At 41.6% G+C, this 22,634-nt stretch overlaps 2 protein-coding genes across 2 annotated transcripts; both read left to right on the top strand.

Moving 5' to 3' along the window:
• The first annotated feature begins 2,248 nt into the window (after window positions 1-2,248).
• On the top strand, window positions 2,249-10,321 carry LOC111844038 (GTPase IMAP family member 8-like). The gene is made up of 3 exons (XM_072715929.1): window positions 2,249-2,325; window positions 2,620-3,501; window positions 8,719-10,321. Exons 1-3 carry the CDS (start codon window positions 2,304-2,306, stop codon window positions 9,816-9,818), a joined length of 2,004 nt encoding a protein of 667 aa, XP_072572030.1. The 5' UTR covers window positions 2,249-2,303; the 3' UTR covers window positions 9,819-10,321.
• Window positions 10,322-18,079: 7,758 nt separating this feature from the next.
• On the top strand, window positions 18,080-20,920 carry LOC111845329 (GTPase IMAP family member 9-like). The gene is made up of 2 exons (XM_023814668.2): window positions 18,080-18,228; window positions 19,043-20,920. Exons 1-2 carry the CDS (start codon window positions 18,207-18,209, stop codon window positions 20,026-20,028), a joined length of 1,008 nt encoding a protein of 335 aa, XP_023670436.1. The 5' UTR covers window positions 18,080-18,206; the 3' UTR covers window positions 20,029-20,920.
• The last annotated feature ends 1,714 nt before the right edge of the window (window positions 20,921-22,634 follow it).

Below are 22,634 nucleotides of genomic sequence, written 5' to 3'. Positions count from 1 at the left end.
CTGCTGGAACTAAATTTCCTGGAGGAACCTTCCCGAGGGATTAGTAAAGTACTATCTAATCTAATCTAATCTAATTAGGTTAGTGAATTAAGCTAAAAGACTGACCGATTAAAAAAAACACTGTAACCTCTTGCAGACCGAAGAATCACAACGGCGAAAAACACTTCTTGTAACCCTTAAACCCTGCCTGCTGTAGCATTCTATTAAGGATGTGCTGCTTCAAGTGACTTAAAAAATAAAGACTATTCCGGGTCAGAGGACCCAAGTCAAAAAAAGATCTTTGATACTGTATATAGCACTGGACCCCTGTAAATCCTTATGCATAATTAATATAAATTAAAAATTCAAATTTCAATTACAAGACTTATAGCCTGATCTCACACAAAGACATGAGTCATGGGCCCCAGGTGGTCAGCGTCTGGGAGAGGAGCATCTTCTGGGAGATCCAGCTTCTGTTCCCATGGGGCTTTTCCAAAGCATCAAGAGTCTATCCATCCCTGTTCCAACCAAAACTCCAACATCCACCACCCTGAACCGATACTTTGCATCCATAACCACCAGAAATACAACGGAGTGTGTGATCCCTTGTAATTAAAATACTGGGAACCTGAATTATGTGGTGCTCGGATTACCTCATGCTTCCCATCTACAGAGCTGGGGAAGTTACATCTCTCCTTGAAGACTAGGGTGATCTGCCATTCAGCAGCCTTTGATACAGGCAGAAATTCATCCACCAGACTGTCCTAAATGGCCTTGGTCACATTTAGCACAATGTCTGCCACAGTGGAGATGCCCACCCCGTAACTGGAGTCAGTGGTGGTGTAGGAGTCACCAATTGGCAGGTATCTGAAATGATCGACATTGTACAGTATGTGCAACCGGTACCACTCTGCGACGCACCAGGTGAGGAGACCGATTAATAAAACAAGAATGTCTATACAGTTCTCTCTCTGCGTTGTGTTGAAGGTTTCACTGGGGGTGTGTGGGTGCAGGGAGAGAGAAAAGCTGCTTCACCACTGCTGTTGGACACTCCATGTAGACTGTTTATGGTCTAACAGGTCTTTTTCTGTCTGTGTTTTCTGATAGGGCAGCACTGAATAGCGGAGTACCTCAGGGATCTATCCTTGGGCCACTCCTATTTCCCTATACATGCCCCGCTCGTCCGATCCTCCCGTGTGCCACGACCCCTCATCTACCTCGTGTGAAATCCTCGTGTGATCAGCTGTTTCGAGTTGCTGTCATTAGTCCTGTGTATTTAAGTCCATGTTGAAGTATGTTTCCCAATGAGAAACTCATTGTGACTGAGTCTTATTCACAAGATACTGAGAGACCTCACCTGTCTTCCATCTACAGCTTTCGGGTCATCAACAGGCGTAAAGGCATGTTTGTGAGACGGGGAGTTTCCACTTCAACCGGTGAGGGAATGACACACAGTCTACATCACCTGAGTTACAATACTTCAGGCAGGTGTTTGATTTTGTACCACATACTGTAAATACTACCCCTCCCTACCTGACTACCAGGCGAACGGTGCTGATTAGAGAGCCGTTCAGACTGCTAAGCAGGTTCTTATGCCGCCTGACCCACATATGGCACTGATGAGTGACAGAGTGCCTAATGCTGCAACCTGTGTGACCCCTACATTGCTCATGGCTGGAAGACAAATTCAGTCTCCAGTGTTGGAGGCCACCTGAGAGAAACTCGGTTTGGCAGAAGGACACCCAGGGTCAACCACCCTACTGCTTCATCTATAACCACTGTCATTCAGCACAACCGTTTCCAGAGCTACGACCAGGACAGAAAGTGAAAGCAAAGCTGGATGGCTGGAAAAGCCCTGGCAGGATTGTTGTGACACAAGAGGAGGCCGCTACGGTACTCTGCTGGTATATTCCAAAGCAACGCTATTTTGGTATTTTGAAACAATGAACCCCTCCCCTTGAAGGTGAAACCCTCGCTTAGAGAATTTAATCACCATGACCACAAAGTATCATATGTCCAAAATACCTGACAACATTGTGACGTTGTCTAACAGGAAGATGGAGAATTCCGAACCCTTACCGCCAGCCGCTGCCATACCGGTCCAGCTGCTCTCCGAGGATGATGAGAATGTGCTCTGTATGGTCTCAGTAGCACTGGGAACATCCCCCATGGCTGACATTGATAAGATACTGCTATATTTCAATTTTGGGAAGTATGAATGGAGGAGGGACTACAAGAGAATAGTCGTATCATTTTAAGTCACACAAATCCTGATGCAGGAGCCTTAAAGAGCAATAGGAGACTCAGCTCATCTCCAGGGAACAATGAATATCTGCAGATACGCAGGTTGGTCATTTGTAGCCCCTACATTCTCTTGTCATCTCAGTATATTTTTTTTATTCATTTTTTAAAATGATGACCGTCATGTTATAGATCACAAGAAATCCTCAGTAGTTTTTATTGTTACTCTTAATTTGCATGTGTTCTACTGCTAAATTGTGTGTTTTTTTGTTCTGAATAAAAGTGCATTTACTACATAGTTAAATAGCTTTAAATATTTCTTGTGACTGGCCAAGAATTTTGCACAGTGCTGTATATAAATAGAATGTGTACAAATGGCGTGATTACTTTCATTTTCAGAGAGACAGAGCCCTAGTGAAGGTGATGTTTATGCATCATGGCACCACTTTGACTGCCCCCAAATTAGGATTGTCCTGCTGGGCAAAACAGGAGTGGGGAAAAGTGCAGTTGGCAACACCATCCTGGGCAGGACGGAATTTGAATCTGCCCTCAAGAATGTGTCTGTCACCCGCCGGTGTCAAAAGGAATATTGTGACATTTCCAATAGACATGTGGCTGTTATTGATACACCAGGCCTGTTTGACACTGACCAGCCTAGTGAACAAATCCAGAATGAGATAGTGAGATGTATCCAGGTCTCCTCCCCAGGGCCACATGCTTTCCTGGTGGTCATGCAACTGAACAGATTCACAAAGGAGGAGAAGATGTGTGTCGAAGCTCTGCAGGAGATCTTTGGTGAAGAAGCAAATAAATTTATGATCATCCTGTTCACTCGTGGAGATGACCTCCAAAAGCAAACCATTCATAACTTTGTCAGGGATGCTCACCCAGACCTGAAGGGGGTGATCAGGAAGTGTGGGGACAGGTACCACGTCTTCAACAACAATGACTCGTCCAATAGGGACCAGGTGAATCAGCTATTGGACATGATTGAGCGGATGATGGCTATGAATGAGGAAAATTTCTATACACAGGAAATGTACAAGGAAGCAGAGAGAGAGATTAGCAAGAAGGTGGAGATCATGATGAGGGAGCCTGCATATGAACTGAGTGCTGCTCAGCAGGCTGAAATTGACAAGAAGATGAATAGAACGATGGATGAAATTGAAAGGCAGATGAGAAAGATGTTAAGAGAGAATCGAAGAAAAGCAGAGGAGTCAGAGCATAATTTCAGTTTTGCAAAGAAACTGAAGCAGAAAGTTGCCCAGGCTTTCAGGATTAGCAAGCAGTAACGGGTCATTACAGTAATTACAGACTTACAGACACGATCAAAACTGTAACATTAAATCATTTGCAAAATTACAAAAACAAAAAAAGAAAAAAATATAAAGTGTTACGTGTTGTACAGAAGACATTTTTTGATAACAGTTGTTGATGACATTTTTATGAGTAAGGTTCATCATTTTATTTTACCAATAACAGAATGTAAGACATGGTTTACTCCGTGGTGTAAAAAGTAAATCAGTGGTATTGTTCATATTATATAAATATAAAATGTGCAGTTTAATTAAAGAGATTCATTTTATGTTTCAGTTGGGTTTTATTTAAAAAGTGTCAGAATTCTTTAAAAATATATATATGTTCGGTAAACACATTCTTTTTACCTTTGAAAACAATATGAAACTTTGAGCAGGTGACATGTAAATAAAACTCTTGAACTTAAATTTGTGTTTGGACCCGCCCACCTGCACATGTGCCCACACTTGATTGACAGTTAAGCTAAAAGGATTTTCCCAGTTGGCCAGTTACTTCTTTTTGAAGCAGAAAAACATATCTTGGTGTTTCTTTTAATACAAGTATTCAGTAACATCATTTGTGTCAAACGTGTCAGAATATCGCAGCTTGTGGTCCATCCATCCATTTTCGGAAACCCTTTGTCCTGTTTATGGTCGTGGGGGGTCTGGAGTCTATCCCAGAGGCAATCGGCACAAGGCAGGGAACAACCCAGGAGGGGCAAACAGTTTTACTTTAGAATTTGTGGATGAGCTTTGCTTTATTTGAAGTTCAGCATCTATAACTGCGGAGAAGGAAATTATAGTTTCACATTTAATGAAAAACAACCACACCACTGATGACAAACTCGTTACGTCTTTAGTAGATGAATTTTGAAAATCAAACCGTCTTCGCTCAGCACTTTGTGCTAGTGGCCGTCTTTCATCATCATTCAGGAGAAGACAATGTTTTTAAGAAAAATTTGAAGTTGTTGAGCCCATTGAATGTATCCTTGAGCCAAAAAAAAAAAACCGTTTCCAGTATGTCCCAATTCTTCAGGCTTTGCATCAGATTTTGGGAAATGCCAGTCTCAGAGAAAAGGCTTTACCAAAGTAGTGTACCCACAGGCACCCACAAAGTTCAAATCGTATTGTGTTGGCACAGTCTACAAAGGCACTTATTTTCATTTTCGAGGAGCAAAGAATTGCAATTGTATTACGTCGATGAACTCGAGGTTTGTCATACTCTAGGAACATAAAAAAATGATAAAACACAAGATTATGGCCATTTCCTGGGTTTCGGGAAACATGTCTTCCACCTGCCAATCCTTTAACTCAGTCTACCGGTCTCTTCTGCACAAAGCTGTTCATATCAGAAGATCTGGCTACGGTGAAGTGCTCGGGCCTATGTTAAAAGACTTTGTTACCTTCCAACAAGAAGGGATCTTCATTTAAAGTATTGGCACAAACGTGAAAGGTGCCGTGCATTGTTTAGTTGCTGATTATCTTGGAGAACATTTATCAGAATTCAGAGAAAAGGAGGTGAGATTAGGTGCATTTCCGCCTCACACCAAAGAAGATCCTACTGCTGACATTTCTGCGGTTAAAGAAACCCCATCTCTAACAAACTGTTATAGCGTAAACAGAACTTGCCCATTCACTGAGAATCTCAGCTACTTGCACAGTTACACACCAGACATACTACATAATATTTTTTGAAGGCACCATTTCGCTGAAACTGGCACTACGCTTAACTCATCACATTTTATATTTTATAAGGAATATAAACACAAAATATTTTTTATGATCAGATATATTTATTTTAAACACAACACAATTAATAATTGAACTTACTAATTATTGAACAATTACATTTTGTTTATTTTCTTATTAACTAGTAAAACTACACATTCTGAGAAATTCTAGTTTTAATCAGTGTATTGGTTAACATGCTACCTATCTGATCAACAATTATGGGTACTAGCTAATAAGTTCATGTCCTATACGCTATTGTATCGAGCAATCGCAACCAGCAACTTAACTGAAATATGATGGCTCCTCTCTCCAGGCAGACGTGCCGCTTTGCTGGCTGGCTGTTCCATGGTTTTCTTCAGATACTGTTAATGCTTATCATGAGACACTGTTCTCACTCACACTAGTTAGTGGTTATTCATAATAACAAACATAATAACCAGGCAGAAAGGCCGTGTGTTGTGAGCGTGTGAGAGAGAAAATCGTTTTTTTGTGTCATTTAGACAGAAAATGCATGCACATTAGCGTTTCAGTGGCTTATCAAAAGTTGATAAAAGTAGACCAAGGACCTACACGTGTCAAAGTGGGGCTTGGGATTAGAGATGCACCGACATTCGGATAGGTATCGGCACTGACCCATATGTTTTAGATGTTTTAGATGGATCAGGTATCGGCCGTATGTGACCAATCCACATCCGATACTTGCGTATTTGGTTTTCGGCAGTCTGTAAAAAGACAGCTCCTATTTCTTGTTAAATCGATTTGTACAATCAATCGCACGACAGCTCTTTCCCTTTACAGATGTGTTTTTGCGGAATTGAAGCTGAACGCTAACGCTGGCACTGAGCGCCGTGACTTGCGCCTGCTGTTACGTCATGGGCATATCCTTTGCACTAGGGGCATACGAACATTAGATAAGAGGGTGATGATCTGGAAATATTTTAGGCTTTTAACAACAAGTAATATTATGCAATTTGCAATCTTTGTAAAAACAAAATGTGGAAACAGGTTTTCTGACCAGGACAGGGAAACCCATTCAGCATCATCAGTTTTTTGGATCAATTGCTGGACGCTCTCATGCTACCTGAACAGGTGGCATTAGAGAAGTGCCAGGCCCACACTAAGCGGACTGATGAAACCAGTCAGGGGAATGACCTCGCAGACCAGTGGGCTAAGAGTTTGGCTAAGGATCCCACTGGGTTTGGGGATAGGGTTTAGCTGGCACAAAATGTTGATAACCCATGTGCGGAAAATGACCTTGTGTTGATTCAAACGGGTGCAACGAAGGGTGAGTTCCACGGATGGAAAAGGACCGGAGCATGGTGTGATGGGGAAGGCGTGTGGCGGCATTCTGGGACTAACCGACCTAGATAGATCCGCGTATCCAGGGACGGCCAAGGCCGTTCACAGCCTGGACCATGTGTCTCGTGACGGGATGGTGGCAGCTGTGACTCGGGTGTGACAATGACCCTGGGTTTGCCGTGGCTGCTGTACATTTCCCCCGTTTGCTGTTGTCCCCACGTGGTCCTTTTATTTAATAGTTTACCTACCCAGTGTGTTGTTTTCCCAATAAATCTCTTTGTGTTGGAGCTGTCTAGTGGATCGTTACCTTTTTTCCCCGCCTGCGTCATGACACAACAAGGTGATGTTATTTATCAGGAATTCAGAACACTCTTTACGTTAACGCTGGCACTCAGCTTTTTTGCCAATCAGTGGGTGTGAGCGCTGTGACCAGTAGCCACTGCCAAACTGGTCCAGCTACATTCCAAAAATAATGAGAATGTACTCTGTCTGATCTTAGTTGCTCTGGGTAAAGAAGAACTTTCCCCACTGCCATGTTTGAAAAGCAGCTACCATATCGGAATGGGGGAGGGACTACTGGAGAGTAGTATTATTTTAAGCCATAAAAATAAGACAGGAGCCTTAAAGAGCAATAGGAGACTCGATCAGCTCATCTCCAAGGAACAATGAATATCTGCAGATATGCAGGTTGGTCATTTGCAGCATCATACTTTAATTCTCATGTCGTTACAGTATATTTTCTTAATTCATTTTTGGTTTATGTGATAACCAGTGTTGGGGAAGCTATTTTTAAATGGTAGCTTTTCAAGCTACAAGTTACTTATGATTAAATATAGCTACTCTTTTCATATAGTAGTTAGCTGCACCGCAAGCTACAGAGAAAAAGTAGCTAACTATGTCGAAGCTGTTTCGTCGGGTAATAAGATTTGTGCTGTAGGAAATTCTTAAAGCAAATTAATTAAAAAAAAAATGTAAAGAACCAAAGAACCGAAATCTGTCTAAGAACTAAAGAGCTCCTATACATTTTAATGAACGTGTCTAAAATATTGTTTGGCGTGAATTATTTTTCATCCCTTCAACATCCATCCCCAGAGTATTCAAGCAAAAAACACCATTCAGAAGCACCTGGTACCTGAAAATACCCGTCTTTGTAAAGAGAGAAAAATAATACAGGTCGTTATTGAAATAAATAAATAAATGGTTACTGGGAAAAGCTACATCATTTTAAAATTAGCCATGCTACTAATAATCTACTGAAAAAAGTATTTAAGTTAGTAGTTGTAGTTAGACACTCCCCAACATTAGGTATAACTGCCTAGTATAGAAAAATGTCTGAGTTATAGCTGCGTTTGTGCGGAACCCCGGAAGGGATATACAGTAGAGGGGAAAAAATCGGTGGTTTAAAAAAAAAAGTTGTCGATACATGTATACGTCATCAATCGAGAATAAGAGGCTGGTGTACCCGAAAGTAGGTTCGGGTTTGAACCTTAACTCTGGCACCACGGTAAAATTAACTTTATTCAGTTTTTCCGGCTGCGATATCTTTCAACAAAAGCAAGCAACACCCATTTTTCAGATTTATTTTACGGTCAATTTTTAATTAATATTTCAATGGTGATGTGTGCACTTTATGATCAATAGTGAATGGACATAGTGCAATTATTAATAAATAAATGTGTATAAGAACACATAATATGACCGTTACATGGTGTGCACTGTTCCCCATTGGTTAATGCTTAAAGCTCGCCTTAAAGGACATGTTTGTATCGTTTACGTTTATACTTATTAGTCCATAAATAAACGATACCTTTTGTACTTTAAATGGGTACAGCGCAGTTAGTATTGCGAGATCTCGTAAAAATGCATGTTGTTTCGTTTCCAAGCACTGATTTTTTTTCCCTCCATGTCCCTTCTGGGACTCCGTAGTGTTTCAGCAATTTGTAGATGAAAATGAATATACCTCAGTTGAACAGGATGGTTTGCGGAATTATTTCTGATAATATATGGTGACACTATAGCCTTTAACAATGTTTTTTTTTTCCTCAAAAGTTCCTTGTGGATCCATGTACCTTTGTTAGTTAAACATTTAACGAGAACAACACAGTTATAAATAACATACAAATAAATACAATGTTGCTATATACAAACGCAGTGTCGTTACTTTCATTTTCAGAGAGACAGAGCCCTAGTGAAGGTGATGTTTATGCATCATCGCACCACTTTGACTGCCCCCAAATTAGGATTGTCCTGCTGGGCAAAACAGGAGTGGGGAAAAGTGCAGTTGGCAACACCATCCTGGGCAGGACGGAATTTGAATCTGCCCTCAAGAATGTGTCTGTCACCCACCGGTGTCAAAAGGAATATTGTGACATTTCCAATAGACACGTGGCTGTTATTGATACACCAGGCCTGTTTGACACTGACCAGCCCAGTGAACAAATCCAGAATGAGATAGTGAGATGTATCCAGGTCTCCTCCCCAGGGCCACATGCTTTCCTGGTGGTCATGCAACTGAACAGATTCACAAAGGAGGAGAAGATGTGTGTCGAAGCTCTGCAGGAGATCTTTGGTGAAGAAGCAAATAAATTTATGATCATCCTGTTCACTCGTGGAGATGACCTCCAAAAGCAAACCATTCATAACTTTGTCAGGGATGCTCACCCAGACCTGAAGGGGGTGATCAGGAAGTGTGGGGACAGGTACCACGTCTTCAACAACAATGACTCGTCCAATAGGGACCAGGTGAATCAGCTATTGGACATGATTGAGCGCATGATGGCCATGAATGAGGAAAATTTCTATACACAGGAGATGTACAAGGAAGCAGAGACAAAGATTAGCAAGAAGGTTGAGACCATGATCAGGGCGAGGAATAAGGAGATCAATAGAAAGAACAGAGAAGAGAGAAAAGGTTTCAGGGAACAGCGGGAGAAGAACAGGTTGAAAGACACACAGAAACCAGCACATGAGCTGGAGGCAGAGATTGACAAGAAGATCAATAAAATGAAGGAGGAAATTGAAAGGCAGATGAGAGAGATGTTAATAGAACCTCAAAGGTTGGAAAACATAAAAAAAATAGCATATGAGCTTGGTAGTGCAGTGGATGCAGAGATTGACAAGAAGATCAGTATAATGAAGGAGGAGATTGAAAGGGAGATGATAGAGGTGTTAAGAGAGACTCAAAGAAAAGCAGAGGAGTCAGAGCTTAATTTCAGTTTTGCAAAAAAACTGAAGCAGAAAGTCGCCCGGGCTTTCAGGATTAGTAAGCAGTGATGCCTCTAACATTTTTTTGAATAACTTTGTCATTATAGTCATTACAGACTTACAGGCATTATGATTTTTTGCAAAATTACCAAAACAAAAAGTGTCATGTGTTGTATTGGAGACCTTTGTTGATAACGTTTGTTGATAATTTAACACATTTTTACAAATAAGGTTCACCATGTTTTAAAGCTTTAAACATCATCCTAAAACAACCAGTTGTAGGTTTATATTGAATGCATTTATTTGGAGTGCAGGTGTGAGACACACCTGGGTTAAGAGAATCTGTCTTTTGGTTTTATTTTACATGAATACCAAAAAAGAATGGAAGAAATGGTTTACCCCACAATGTAAAAAGTGTTCATGTTATTTAAATTTCAAATGTACAGTTTAAATAAATTCATTTTCTGTTTATTTAAATGAAGTCTAATTTCAAAAGTGTCAGAATTCTTAAAAATATATATATATTATGTCTTTTAAAGAAAAAATGTAACCATATAGCAATAGTGAGTTGAATAGTGAGTATTTAGAGAACAGGTATGAAACACACCTGTGTTAAATGAATCTGTGTTTTGTTTTTGTTTTACATGAATGGCAGTAAAAGAATGAAACATGATTTACCCCAATAATTTGTTGTATTAATCAGGATGGCCAAAGTTAACGTATTACCATCAGTTTTAAAGTCATAAGTCACATCTCTTTCCTTGTGTTACCGCAGGCAGGTATTTTGATACCGAAATGGAAGAATAGTATGAGCAAAGATTTTTTTATTGAGAATTCACAGCTAAATCAAAACAGTCAATTAGCATCGTCTGGTTTTTCTGTTTTAAAATCAGAATGTGAAAAAGGAAAAACAGAAAAAGAAAAAAATCAGGTTTCATATTTTGTTTTTCTGTTTTAAAACCAAGCGGGGAAAACTGTAAATAACATTTTATTGTTAAATTTCTATGATATTTATGGTAAATCCAGAGGAGCCTGGACACCATAATATATATAAGGTTGTGTACCGAAATTCGGTACTTTTGTGGTACCGACCATCAAAAAGTGAATTTTCTGTTGGTGACAAAATGCAATACCCAAACCGTACATCTCAGTGTCTGTGAGCTAATAAGCACGCAAGCATACCTGTGTAAAGATCTAAAGTCGCTGGTGATTGGCTGTCTAACGTAACGTTACACAAGCACGTCATATAGGCCAGAGGAAAAATGTACGCCCAGAACAGCCTTGTGAAGTGGCTCGCGTGTGTGTTGTTGTTTTTGTTTGTTGTGTGGTGTAGATAATGCCTAAGAAATCAAAAGAGTGCCTCCTGGTGTTCCAGGCTGCATTTGGGGACGGTCCTTTATAACTATAGGCGCATATGCCCGAACATGCCCCCCATATAATGGCTGACCACATTGTTGTATATCATGTGAAAGAGAGCGAGACTTGGCGTGTATGTGTATGCATGTGTGTATGCATGTGTGTATGAGCAAGATCATCGAAACTCGGTCCGATTCAGTTCCTCCGAGGCACTACTGTGGGGGTGCTTACAGTGATAATCTTGCTGACTGCTTGACCACAAATCCCGATGCTAAAATGGGTCATGAAATGCTGTAATGTGCGCGAGGAAGGCGAGTTTGATCAGGAAACTCAGCAACTTTACTATCTTCTTTTAGAAGTAACAACTGTCGTAAAAACACACAGCAAATGAAGCTGATTCACCAGCTACACCAGCACCAAAGCTGCTCTAACCAGCACCAAACAGCATAGACCAGTGTGGAATCCTGCCGGCCACAACAATGAAATATGCAGGCAGTCCCCGGCTTAAGAACATACTAGTTACTCATGCTTATGAATGGACTGCCTTATGGCACTCTAAAGCCTGTTATATTAAAAATTCGGGTAAAATACAATGGTTAGTAGGAAGAAATGCACGCTCGCGAAAACAGTCAACTCTAGGTACAGTAAAGTACCGTATGCCCTTACTTTAAATTTATTATCATTATAATAAATACTGTTTTTTTTGTACTTTATTATAATTTTTCTGACTTACCAACAAATTTGATTTAATGACATACTTAGGAAACGGATCTCATTCGTAATCTAGGGACTGCCTGTACACATGTTGCGGGTTGCATGAATAAAATATAAATAAAAGGCTGTGTCCTGTTATGATTGCAATCGGTCCCCCAAATAACTAACAAAAACATGTGCATCCTCCATTGTTTTGGGATGGCAGTGTAGTTTCAAATCATGTGTGAAGTTTAACCTACGAGATGTTTGCGTGTCTCATGCTTATTAAGCGTAAAGGACCTAGTTCCTGTTGTACAGTATGAAAGCAACACTCAAAAGTGCACAGGGGGAGACTGGCCAAGAACTTGTAATCAGGCACCAGGTTCTGGATTCTGGAGCTTCAATGTTCCCGTTTTTATTCCGGTAATGTCCTGCCTTGTCCTGTGATGTTGTGTTTTGAGTGTTTCCAGTGGTGTCATGGTTGTTCGTTCCTGATTTTGTTTGTCTTTCTAGGTCCTTGGTCCTGGAGGTCTGCGCATCTGGTGTTCGACCTTATGCAGCGTCCCTGGTCCTGCCCCATGTGCCCGTCCTCTCGTATGGTCCCTTGGAACCCCTCCCCGGCCAGCTTGGCACGCCCGGAGTGCGCGCCTTTTGGGGTGGGGGGGCGGGGTGGGGTACTGTCACGTATAGACCCGCCCTGTTTGTCTTTCCCTCGGCCATGGCTCCAGCCATACTGAGTGTTGTTAGTCTCAGCTCTTGTTCCTGCCCTCTTGTTCACCAGCCACAGCTGACTTGCGTTTGCCCCTTTGTTTAGTCCTGTATATTAGCGTCTCTTAGTCCTGTGCTCCCTGTTTGGTCATTGTTCTCTGTCTACATGTGTAATCATGCCTGATCTCTGCAATAACCACCCCATTGAGGGGTTTACCTTCCCACAGCCTGCATTCGAGTCGTCCTTCTTGACCACTTGAGTACTAAGGGGTCTTTATGCTCAACTGATTGGTAGAAACAAAATTTTGGTCTGGATTTGTATCTTCTGGACTTTAAATGCCCAACACTGCCAGGAACATGCACGGGTAGGAACACGGCACATTTTGGGTCACAGTACCATATTTACAGCAACAAACACAGGGCTATGTACAGGATGGAAGCAGGGCATTCTGGGACATGCAAATCAGCTGTTTACTCGCACAGAAGCTTGGCAACAACTTGACACTGTTTAACAGGAAGACGGAGAATTCTGAACCCTTACCGTCAGCCACTGCCATACCGGTCCTGCTGCTCTCCGAGGATGATGAGAATGTGCTCTGTATGGTCTCAGTGGCACTGGGTAAAGAAGAACCTTCTCCTTTGAGAAAAGACTGATATAGTTGGGCAGCCGGGAAGCTCTCAAGCCCTCCTGTTTGTTTTTGTTCTACAATTACTACAGGCGTCTTGTTTTCCCTCCCCCTCTGTAAGTCTCTGGTGCTAATTATATTAAATGTTGGCCATTGGTTTTGGGATAACTTTGTTGAGGAAGGTTTTATACACAAATAAATAGAGTGGAATATTCTTCAACGGCAGCCCTACACCTTTTGATGGAGGCTTTAACATTTGTCCTGTGTTACCTGTCTGTTCCTGTCTCTTATGTTAAACGGGTCGGTGCCGACTCGTGTCTTAAATCAGCCATAAAATACCCTCAAAATAATTATTTATCATCCAATTTGTTTCTTACCTCTTGGTTACCTTGTTAGGCTTCCTTATCCATGAAATGATTGGTTTTAATATTTTTGGTGTGGCTTTCTGGACCTTTCTTTTGACAGCATACCTTTCATTTTCAATAAAAAATAATGGTAAAATAAACCTCAAGAGAATTATATAAATAAACCGAATTGGTCTTATCTTGCCTTACATGTACGGGCATGACTTGTCTTAATTTAGTTTTAATAATTTTTTTTTTAAATAGAGATTCATGACAAATTCAAAAAGCCTTGATGCAGTACACAAATCTATGTGGTGCTTTTATGCAATTTAAACTTACAAACGGGTCGGTGTCGACCCCAACACCATATGAAGGTTAAGGACAGCAGTGTTGAAAACTAAGAAAACTAAGAAATATCCATGAAACAGCACTAAGCTCATGTATGAGACCCGTCCTTTCCTCTGAGGATGATGTTCCCTCTGTGAGAAGCTGGTCAGCACTGTGAATGAGTCATTGGAACTGAAGCGGAGAATCAACCCTGACCCTCTCTCTTACGCTGTCAGAATCAACCCTGACCCTCTCTCTTACACTGTCAGAATCAACCCTGACCCTCTCTCTTACACTGTCAGAATCAACCCTGACCCTCTCTCTTACACTGTCAGAATCAACCCTGACCCTCTCTCTTACACTGTCAGAATCAACCCTGACCCTCTCTCTTACACTGTCAGAATCAACCCGACCCTCTCTCTTACACTGTCAGAATCAACCTGACCCTCTCTCTTACACTGTCAGAATCAGGGCCAGGGCCAGTAACAGGACTGGCCACTAGGTGGTGTATTAGATTAGAAATGTAAGACAACATTCCTTTATGTTCAAGGCACAGAGTACAATGAAATTGAGTAGCGGTCCTTACGGTGCCACACAACAAATAGCTACAAATTAAACCAACATGGAACATCTTCAGTCTTTACAAAATACAAACTCTCAAACGACTCAGTTTTCGAATTATATAAAACCTGATGGTGATTCCCCCGACTTTTCGAGTAGGGATTCGGATTTCAGGGGGCGTTCCAATTGAAATTCCCAATTAGGGTTGTGTAATTCCCGAGTTACAGGCTCAGATGGAACACAGCATTAAAACTTGACACGGTTTCATTATAAAAAACTGCTCACTGCGGCAGAATGTTAGCTGAAAAGATCATTTGTACATATTAAGTAGTAGTATTAAGTCTATTGATAAACATTATAACTATAAAATCAGTATTAACAATACTGTAGGTAATATTAGATGAAGGACAAAGTGGTCTACAAAAGAGCACAACACAACTAAGATTTGTTTTCATCTTCCTACCTTGATCCCCTGTATAGTATGTGTCCTATATCTACTTCCTTTAACAACTTGCTGACCTGGGTGCTATTTCTGGTGTCCTTGTTGATGGTACCTGTTCCCACATTTCTCCACTAGGGCTTTGAGTTCTGTCTGAGCATTCTTTAGAAAGTCCTCAATGGTGATGCCCTCCAGATCATCACCATAACTGAACAGAATTATCATGCACTGTGTAACGTCTTGGCCAAACATGCATTCAGTCTGTTCTACTCTCCCTCTGTGAAGCGACCCAACTGTAACACCAGAAGATAAACACAGGGACCTTCTGCTACCAAGGACCAACAGGTTTCAATGTGGGGCTTAGGATGAGGGAGAGAATCTATTCAATTTTATTTATATAGCGCTTTTAACAACAGTCATTGTCACAAAGCACTTTACATATAACCGGCCCAAACCCCCACCAAGTAAGCCTGAGGCGACAGTGGCAAGGAAAAACTATTTTCTAGCAGGAAGAAACCTTGCGAGGAACTTAGACTCGGAAGGGGACCCCATCCTCCTCTGGGTGACTGGGGAACATGAAATTGTATTGACATTGACATTAATTCCAGTCCATATCATTTTAAAAGTCCCAGTTGGATCCATGTAATTATCTCCAAAGAGTCCAGGTGAGGGTTCAGGTGGTGTAGTGTCAGCTCAGGATCAGTTCGGAAAAGAGACGATGGAGAAGCGTTATTGTCCTACACCTAACCTAACCTCCGGCAGTACTGAAGTAACTATGGCAGCCTGGCTAAAAGAGAATATGGAGAAGAGTTATTGCCCTACACCTAACCTAACCTCCGGCAGTACTGAAGTAACTATGGCAGCCTGACTAAAAGAGAAGATGGAGAAGAGTTATTGTCCTACACTTAACCTAACCTCCGGCAGTACTAAAGTAACTATGGCAGCCAGGCTAAAAGAGAAGATGGAGAAGAGTTATTGCCCTACACCTAACCTAACCTCCGGCAGTACTAAAGTAACTATAGCAGCCAGGCTAAAAGAGAAGATGGAGAAGAGTTATTTCCCTACACTTAACCTAACCTCTGGCAGTACTAAAGTAACTATGGCAGCCAGGCTAAAAGAGAAGATGGAGAAGAGTTATTGTCCTACACCTAACCTAACCTCCGGCAGTACTAAAGTAACTATGGCAGCCAGGCTAAAAGAGAAGATGGAGAAGAGTTATTGCCCTACACCTAACCTAACCTCCGGCAGTACTAAAGTAACTATGGCAGCCAGGCTAAAAGAGAAGATGGAGAAGAGTTATTGTCCTACACCTAACCTAACCTCCGGCAGTACTAAAGTAACTATGGCAGCCAGGCTAAAAGAGAAGATGGAGAAGAGTTATTGTCCTACACCTAACCTAACCTCCGGCAGTACTAAAGTAACTATGGCAGCCAGGCTAAAAGAGAAGATGTAGAAGAGTTATTGCCCTACACCTAACCTAACCTCCGGCAGTACTAAAGTAACTATGGCAGCCAGGCTAAAAGAGAAGATGGAGAAGAGTTATTTCCCTACACCTAACCTAACCTCCGGCAGTACTAAAGTAACTATGGCAGCCAGGCTAAAAGAGAAGATGGAGAAGAGTTATTGTCCTACACCTAACCTAACCTCCGGCAGTACTAAAGTAACTATGGCAGCCAGGCTAAAAGAGAAGATGGAGAAGAGTTATTGCCCTACACCTAACCTAACCTCCGGCAGTACTGAAGTAACTATGGCAGCCTGGCTAAAAGAGAAGATGGAGAAGAGTTATTGTCCTACACTTAACCTAACCTCCGGCAGTACTAAAGTAACTATGGCAGCCAGGCTAAAAGAGAAGATGGAGAAGAGTTATTTCCCTACACTTAACCTAACCTCCGGCAGTACTAAAGTAACTATGGCAGCCAGGCTAAAAGAGAAGATGGAGAAGAGTTATTGTCCTACACCTAACCTAACCTCCGGCAGTACTAAAGTAACTATGGCAGCCAGGCTAAAAGAGAAGATGGAGAAGAGTTATTGCCCTACACCTAACCTAACCTCCGGCAGTACTAAAGTAACTATGGCAGCCAGGCTAAAAGAGAAGATGGAGAAGAGTTATTTCCCTACACCTAACCTAACCTCCGGCAGTACTAAAGTAACTATGGCAGCCAGGCTAAAAGAGAAGATGTAGAAGAGTTATTGCCCTACACCTAACCTAACCTCCGGCAGTACTAAAGTAACTATGGCAGCCAGGCTAAAAGAGAAGATGGAGAAGAGTTATTGCCCTACACCTAACCCAACCTCCGGCAGTACTAAAGTAACTATGGCAGCCAGGCTAAAAGAGAAGATGGAGAAGAGTTATTGCCCTACACCTAACCTAACCTCCGGCAGTACTAAAGTAACTATGGCAGCCAGGCTAAAAGAGAAGATGGAGAAGAGTTATTGCCCTACACCTAACCTAACCTCCGGCAGTACTAAAGTAACTATGGCAGCCAGGCTAAAAGAGAAGATGGAGAAGAGTTATTGCCCTACACCTAACCTAACCTCCGGCAGTACTAACGTAACTATGGCAGCCTGGCTAAAATAGAGACCTGGAAGGAAGCAAGACATGAGGGTCTCCATGACTACCGTTAGCAGCTTAAGTGATCGGCGAGAGTGACAGGACGACAGCACCACTAAGGCTGAAAGACCAGAGAGGAGGACGACCAGCAACAGCCGCTGACCAAAGGGGGAGGAGCCACGAAGGGCAGGTGCAGATAGGAGTCGACTGTGATACTTTCATTATTTTGTTGTGAATAAACTTGTCAAATAAATTGTTGTAAAATTACTGTCATGGTTTTCTGTGTGCTATTTAATTAAATCTAAAGCTTACTAGTTCACTACTCACAGTTACATGTGGGAATTAAATTTTCCCACAGAAATGTCTACTGCCTCCTTGAGAACTTAGGAATAAATAATGAATACATAATAAATAATGTAACTAAATAAATAAATATTTTTTTCTTTGCTATAATTAAATTCTTAATGTTCAGTACATTTCTTCAAATATTTATTGAAAAAAAAGTATGACTGAAAACTGAAGCTGTTTCTTCATATTTAGCTTGACAGCAACTTGACATTGTTGTTTGACAGGAAGACAGAAAATTCTGAAGATTTACCATCAGCTACCAGCCAAACCGGTCCAGCTGCTCTCTGAGGATGATAGGAATGTGCTCTGATCTCAGTAGCACTGGGAATAGGAGAACATTTCCCCCTGCTGACAGTGACTGAGAAGAGATTGCCATATTTAATTTTTGGGAAGTATGAATGGAGGAGGGACTACTGGAGAATAGTCGTATCATTTTAAGTCACATAAATACTGATGGTGGAGCTTTAAAGAGCAATAGGAGACTCAGCTCATCTCCAGGGAACAATGAATATCTGCAGATACGCAGGTTGGTCATTTGTAGCCCCTTCTCTCTCTTGTCATCACAGTATATTTTCTTAATTCATTGTTGATTTGTGTAATGAGACTGTATAATTAGCTAGTATAGATCTGAGATGTTGCTGTGTTTACTGATACTTTGAGCAAGGTATAGATAAATCTGTTCAGGGGAAAAATAATGTATTCAGATATGTTTGTGGGGTGGCATGGTGTGGCAGTGGTTTTGGGTTTGGTCCCAGATCCATTCTGTGTGGGTTTCCACCAGGGGCTCCGGTTTCCTCCCATAGTCCAAAAGCGTGCAGGGCAGGTTGATTGGCAAGTGTAAACTGGCCCTGTAATCGTGTGAGTGTGGCTGTGTGTGTGTGCACCCTGAAGTGTGTTGGCAACTGCCCAGGGTTGGTTCCCCCTTGTTCCCAGGATAGGCTCATGACCCCAGTTGGAGATTAAGCAGTTACAGCAGGGGTGTCAAACTGCAGCCCTGGGGGGCCGGAGCCCTGTGTAGCTTAGTTCTTTCCCTGCTCCACCACAAATGATTCAGCTCAACAGCTATGTGGTAATTAGCACAAGAAGTTGATTCAGGTGTGCTAAACGAGGGGAAACCCAAAAATGTGCAGGGTACCGGCCCCCCAGGAACTGGAATCTGACACCTGTGAGTTACGGTGATGGATATGTTCATAATGGCACTATAGCTTCTAACAGTGTTTTTTCAAAAGTCTTTGTGGGTCCATGTGTGTGTGTTGGTGGGCATTTAAAAAGAGCTATTTTGTTTTAAGCAAACACAATGTGGCTATATACAAACACAGTGTGGTTACTTTCATTTTCAGATAAACAGAGCCCTAGCGAAGATCAGGTTTATGAACCGTCGCACCACCTTGACTGCCCCCAAATTAGGATTGTCCTGCTGGGCAAAACAGGAGTGGGGAAAAGTGCAGTTGGCAACACCATCCTGGGCAGGACGGAATTTGTATCTGCCCTCAAGAATGTGTCTGTCACCCACCGGTGTCAAAAGGAATATTGTGACATTTCCAATAGACATGTGGCTGTTATTGATACACCAGGCCTGTTTGACACTGACCAGCCCAGTGAACAAATCCAGAATGAGATAGTGAGATGTATCCAGGTCTCCTCCCCAGGGCCACATGCTTTCCTGGTGGTCATGCAACTGAACAGATTCACAAAGGAGGAGAAGATGTGTGTCGAAGCTCTGCAGGAGATCTTTGGTGAAGAAGCAAATAAATTTATGATCATCCTGTTCACTCGTGGAGATGACCTCCAAAAGCAAACCATTCATAACTTTGTCAGGGATGCTCACCCAGACCTGAAGGGGGTGATCAGGAAGTGTGGGGACAGGTACCACGTCTTCAACAACAATGACTCGTCCAATAGGGACCAGGTGAATCAGCTATTGCACATGATTGAGCGGATGATGGCTATGAATGGGGAAAATTTCTATACACAGCAGATGTACATGGAAGTAGAGACAAAGATTAGGGAGAAGGAGGAGGAGATCAAAGCGATGAAAGCAAAGGGGAAGGGTAAAATTAGCAAGGAAGAGCGTTTGAAGAGAAAGTTGGAAAATGACTGGATACTCGCACATAAGCTGGGTGCTGTGGTGGAAGCTGAAATTGACAAGAAAATCAATGAATTCAAGGAGGAGATTCGAGAGTCTCAAGGACAGAGTCAAAAAAAGACTCACAAAAAGACTCAAAAAAAGACTCGAAAAAAAGCAGAGGAGTCAGACCTTGATTTGAGTTTTGCACAAAAACTGAAGCAGAAAGTTGCCCGGGCTTTCAGGATTACTAAGCAGTAATGGCTCTAACAGTTTATTACAGACATCATCAAAACTGTAGCATTACAAAAAAATTACAAAAAAATCATGTGTTTGTGTTGGAGGGATCTGTTGACAATATTTGCTGATAATTTGACACAGTTTTACAAATAAAGTGCCCCATGTTTTAATGATTTCATTTAAATATGCTTTCTAAACCAAATGTGTAACCATATAGCAAGTTGTAAGTTTATGTTGAATACATTTATATAGAGTGCACCTGTGTTAAATGAATCTGTCTTTTGGTTTTATTTTACATGAATGCCAATAAAAGAATGAAAAAACGGTTTACCCCAATCATTTGTTATGTTACTCAAGATGACCAAAGATAACATGTCAGCATCAGTTTTAAATTCGTAACACATTATGATGTCGTTCATTCTGTTACCACATGCAGGGCTTGGGGGAGGCATGGACACTGTAGCAGATTCAGGGGACCCAGCACTTGACAGAGACCCTTCAATACATATAAATATACAGTTGGGTGGAGGGAGTGTGGGCAACATACAGTGACAGTGCTTTTGAGCACTGTCACCTCACACCTTCTCCAGGGGTCTAATGCTACCCCTCTTCCGTTTGTCTTGCAGTTTGCATCTTCACCTCACTTTCTAAGGGTTTCCTCTCCAGTATCCCCATACAATCCAATGACATGCAGTCAGGCTAACTGGTGTCCCCAAATTTCCCAAGGTGTATGATTGTGTTTGTCTGTCTCTTTCTCATGCAAAGTTTTAAACATTAAACATTATTATCTCTCTTTCCCACAATTATCTTATCCCTGTCTATACTTAAGCAGCCTAACAGCGACTGCACTTAATCTGGCTACTTGCAATCTGTATTTTTATTCGCCCCGTTTGTACGTTACTTTTTCCAAAACTGTCTGCCAAATAAATGTACTGTAATTGCAATGATTTGTTTTAGCTGCCTGAATAAACTCTTTGCAGTCACCCATGTCCTGAGTGCAATATGGGAGATAATAGCATCATTTTGATGGTCCTCAAACTTGGAAACATTTTCCTTGCAAACGATCTGTTTCATAAAAGATGGAAGTTTGATGGCCACACTATGCATCATTGTACTTGGTGAGGGCACATGTAGACTCTTACTATTGTACATATACATCAAAGCAGGACCTTTGGCAGTGGTGGGGGTCAAACCCACACCTCGGAGTAGCCTTAATATAGTACCTTAGATTGCTCAGTCACACTGCTCCACCTTCTCCTCCAATACCAGTCATGTGAGCAGCCATCCAATAGATATCTTAATGATGTTTCAAGATAATGGGGTATATGTTAGAAAAGCAGTTTAAACTTTACTGCCCATGCTGTCGGACTCACTCATAGACAGTGTGGAGTGTTTGTCAGATATTGAACTGAAATGAGCGAGGAGGAGAAAAGCAAACAAGAACTGGTCATCAAAGGGCATTTGTTTCTGCTTTGTGGAAATATCACAGAGGATGACTTTGTGCGAAAGATCTCACAGATAGTTGAGTTACTATTTCTGTAATTGGCAATGATAAGGAGATTGACAGGCTTGGCTTTCTATCAAAAATAGAAGCTGTGGGTCTTTTGCGTGCTACAACTGAATCTGCCTACAAGGAAGTATACAGAAAAATAACGATGAAAAATAAACACATCACTTCCTTCTCGTTAGACATCATTGTCATTATATTTCCTTATGCATTACACAATGTATTAGGACGAATTCCCGGACAACTACGGTGCCTAGAATTAATCATTGTCCTGTTACTGTCATACATATGAGGTGATTGAGGTGTGGATTGATTCTGATCGTGTGTGGACTGATCATCCTGAGATTTGGATACGTCATCCATGATTCACCTATAATATTATTGTATTAAGGGTAAAAAACTGCATAGCATGGTTCCCCCCCCCCCTTTTTCTTTTCTCTTTCTGGTCACTTATATAACTTGTTTTTCACAAATTACTGGTTTCAGAGTATCCTTATCTTATGCGAAAGAATCCTTGTTTTGGAATGCTTACTGCAGTGGTTATCAACCACTGTACCGCGGCACACTAGTGTGTCGTGAGAGATTGTAAGGTGCGCCATGGCAAATTATCCAATTTCACTTAATTGGTCTAAAAAACTTTTTCGAAAATGTATTATTATTTGCAAATAATATGCCATTGTCAAGTGTCTGGGCTGTAATAGTGATGTATTCTAAACAAACAAAGCTATATTTCAACATTACAGAGACCCCCTGCTATACAGTGGTTCAGCTATCGCGCCCCTGCTATATCGTGGATTTTTCCCTGACCCGTCACAGTTCTCTGCATATCGCGTATCTTGCTTGTGGTCCGATTGTTTCCGTTTTTTTTAGCCCTACGATGGCTCCCAAGCGTCCTGCATCTTTTAAACCTTCTGGTAGTAGTGAGCCTAAGCGCCAGAGGAAGACCTTGACCATTCAGGAGAAGGTAAAATTGAATATGCTTCAGGAAGGGAAGCGTTACGCAGACGTCACTCGCCATTATGGCTTGAGTGAATTGATGGTACGATACATCAAGAAGGATGAAAAGAATATAAGAGCCACTGCATCACTTTCCTTTAGTCAAACAGGAAAGAGGGTGGCA

This window comes from Paramormyrops kingsleyae, chromosome 9 (assembly GCF_048594095.1).
Source record: "Paramormyrops kingsleyae isolate MSU_618 chromosome 9, PKINGS_0.4, whole genome shotgun sequence".
NCBI lineage: Eukaryota > Metazoa > Chordata > Actinopteri > Osteoglossiformes > Mormyridae > Paramormyrops > Paramormyrops kingsleyae.
This window is presented reverse-complemented; position numbering and strand designations above follow the sequence as displayed.

Coding starts and splice junctions, on each gene's coding strand:
- LOC111844038 (XM_072715929.1), top strand. CDS start 2,304: ATGAATATCTGCAGATACGCAG. Junction 2,326..2,619: donor GAATATCTGCAGATACGCAG/GTTGGTCATTTG, acceptor TTTCATTTTCAG/AGAGACAGAGCCCTAGTGAA. Junction 3,502..8,718: donor TGCCCAGGCTTTCAGGATTA/GCAAGCAGTAAC, acceptor TTTCATTTTCAG/AGAGACAGAGCCCTAGTGAA.
- LOC111845329 (XM_023814668.2), top strand. CDS start 18,207: ATGAATATCTGCAGATACGCAG. Junction 18,229..19,042: donor GAATATCTGCAGATACGCAG/GTTGGTCATTTG, acceptor TTTCATTTTCAG/ATAAACAGAGCCCTAGCGAA.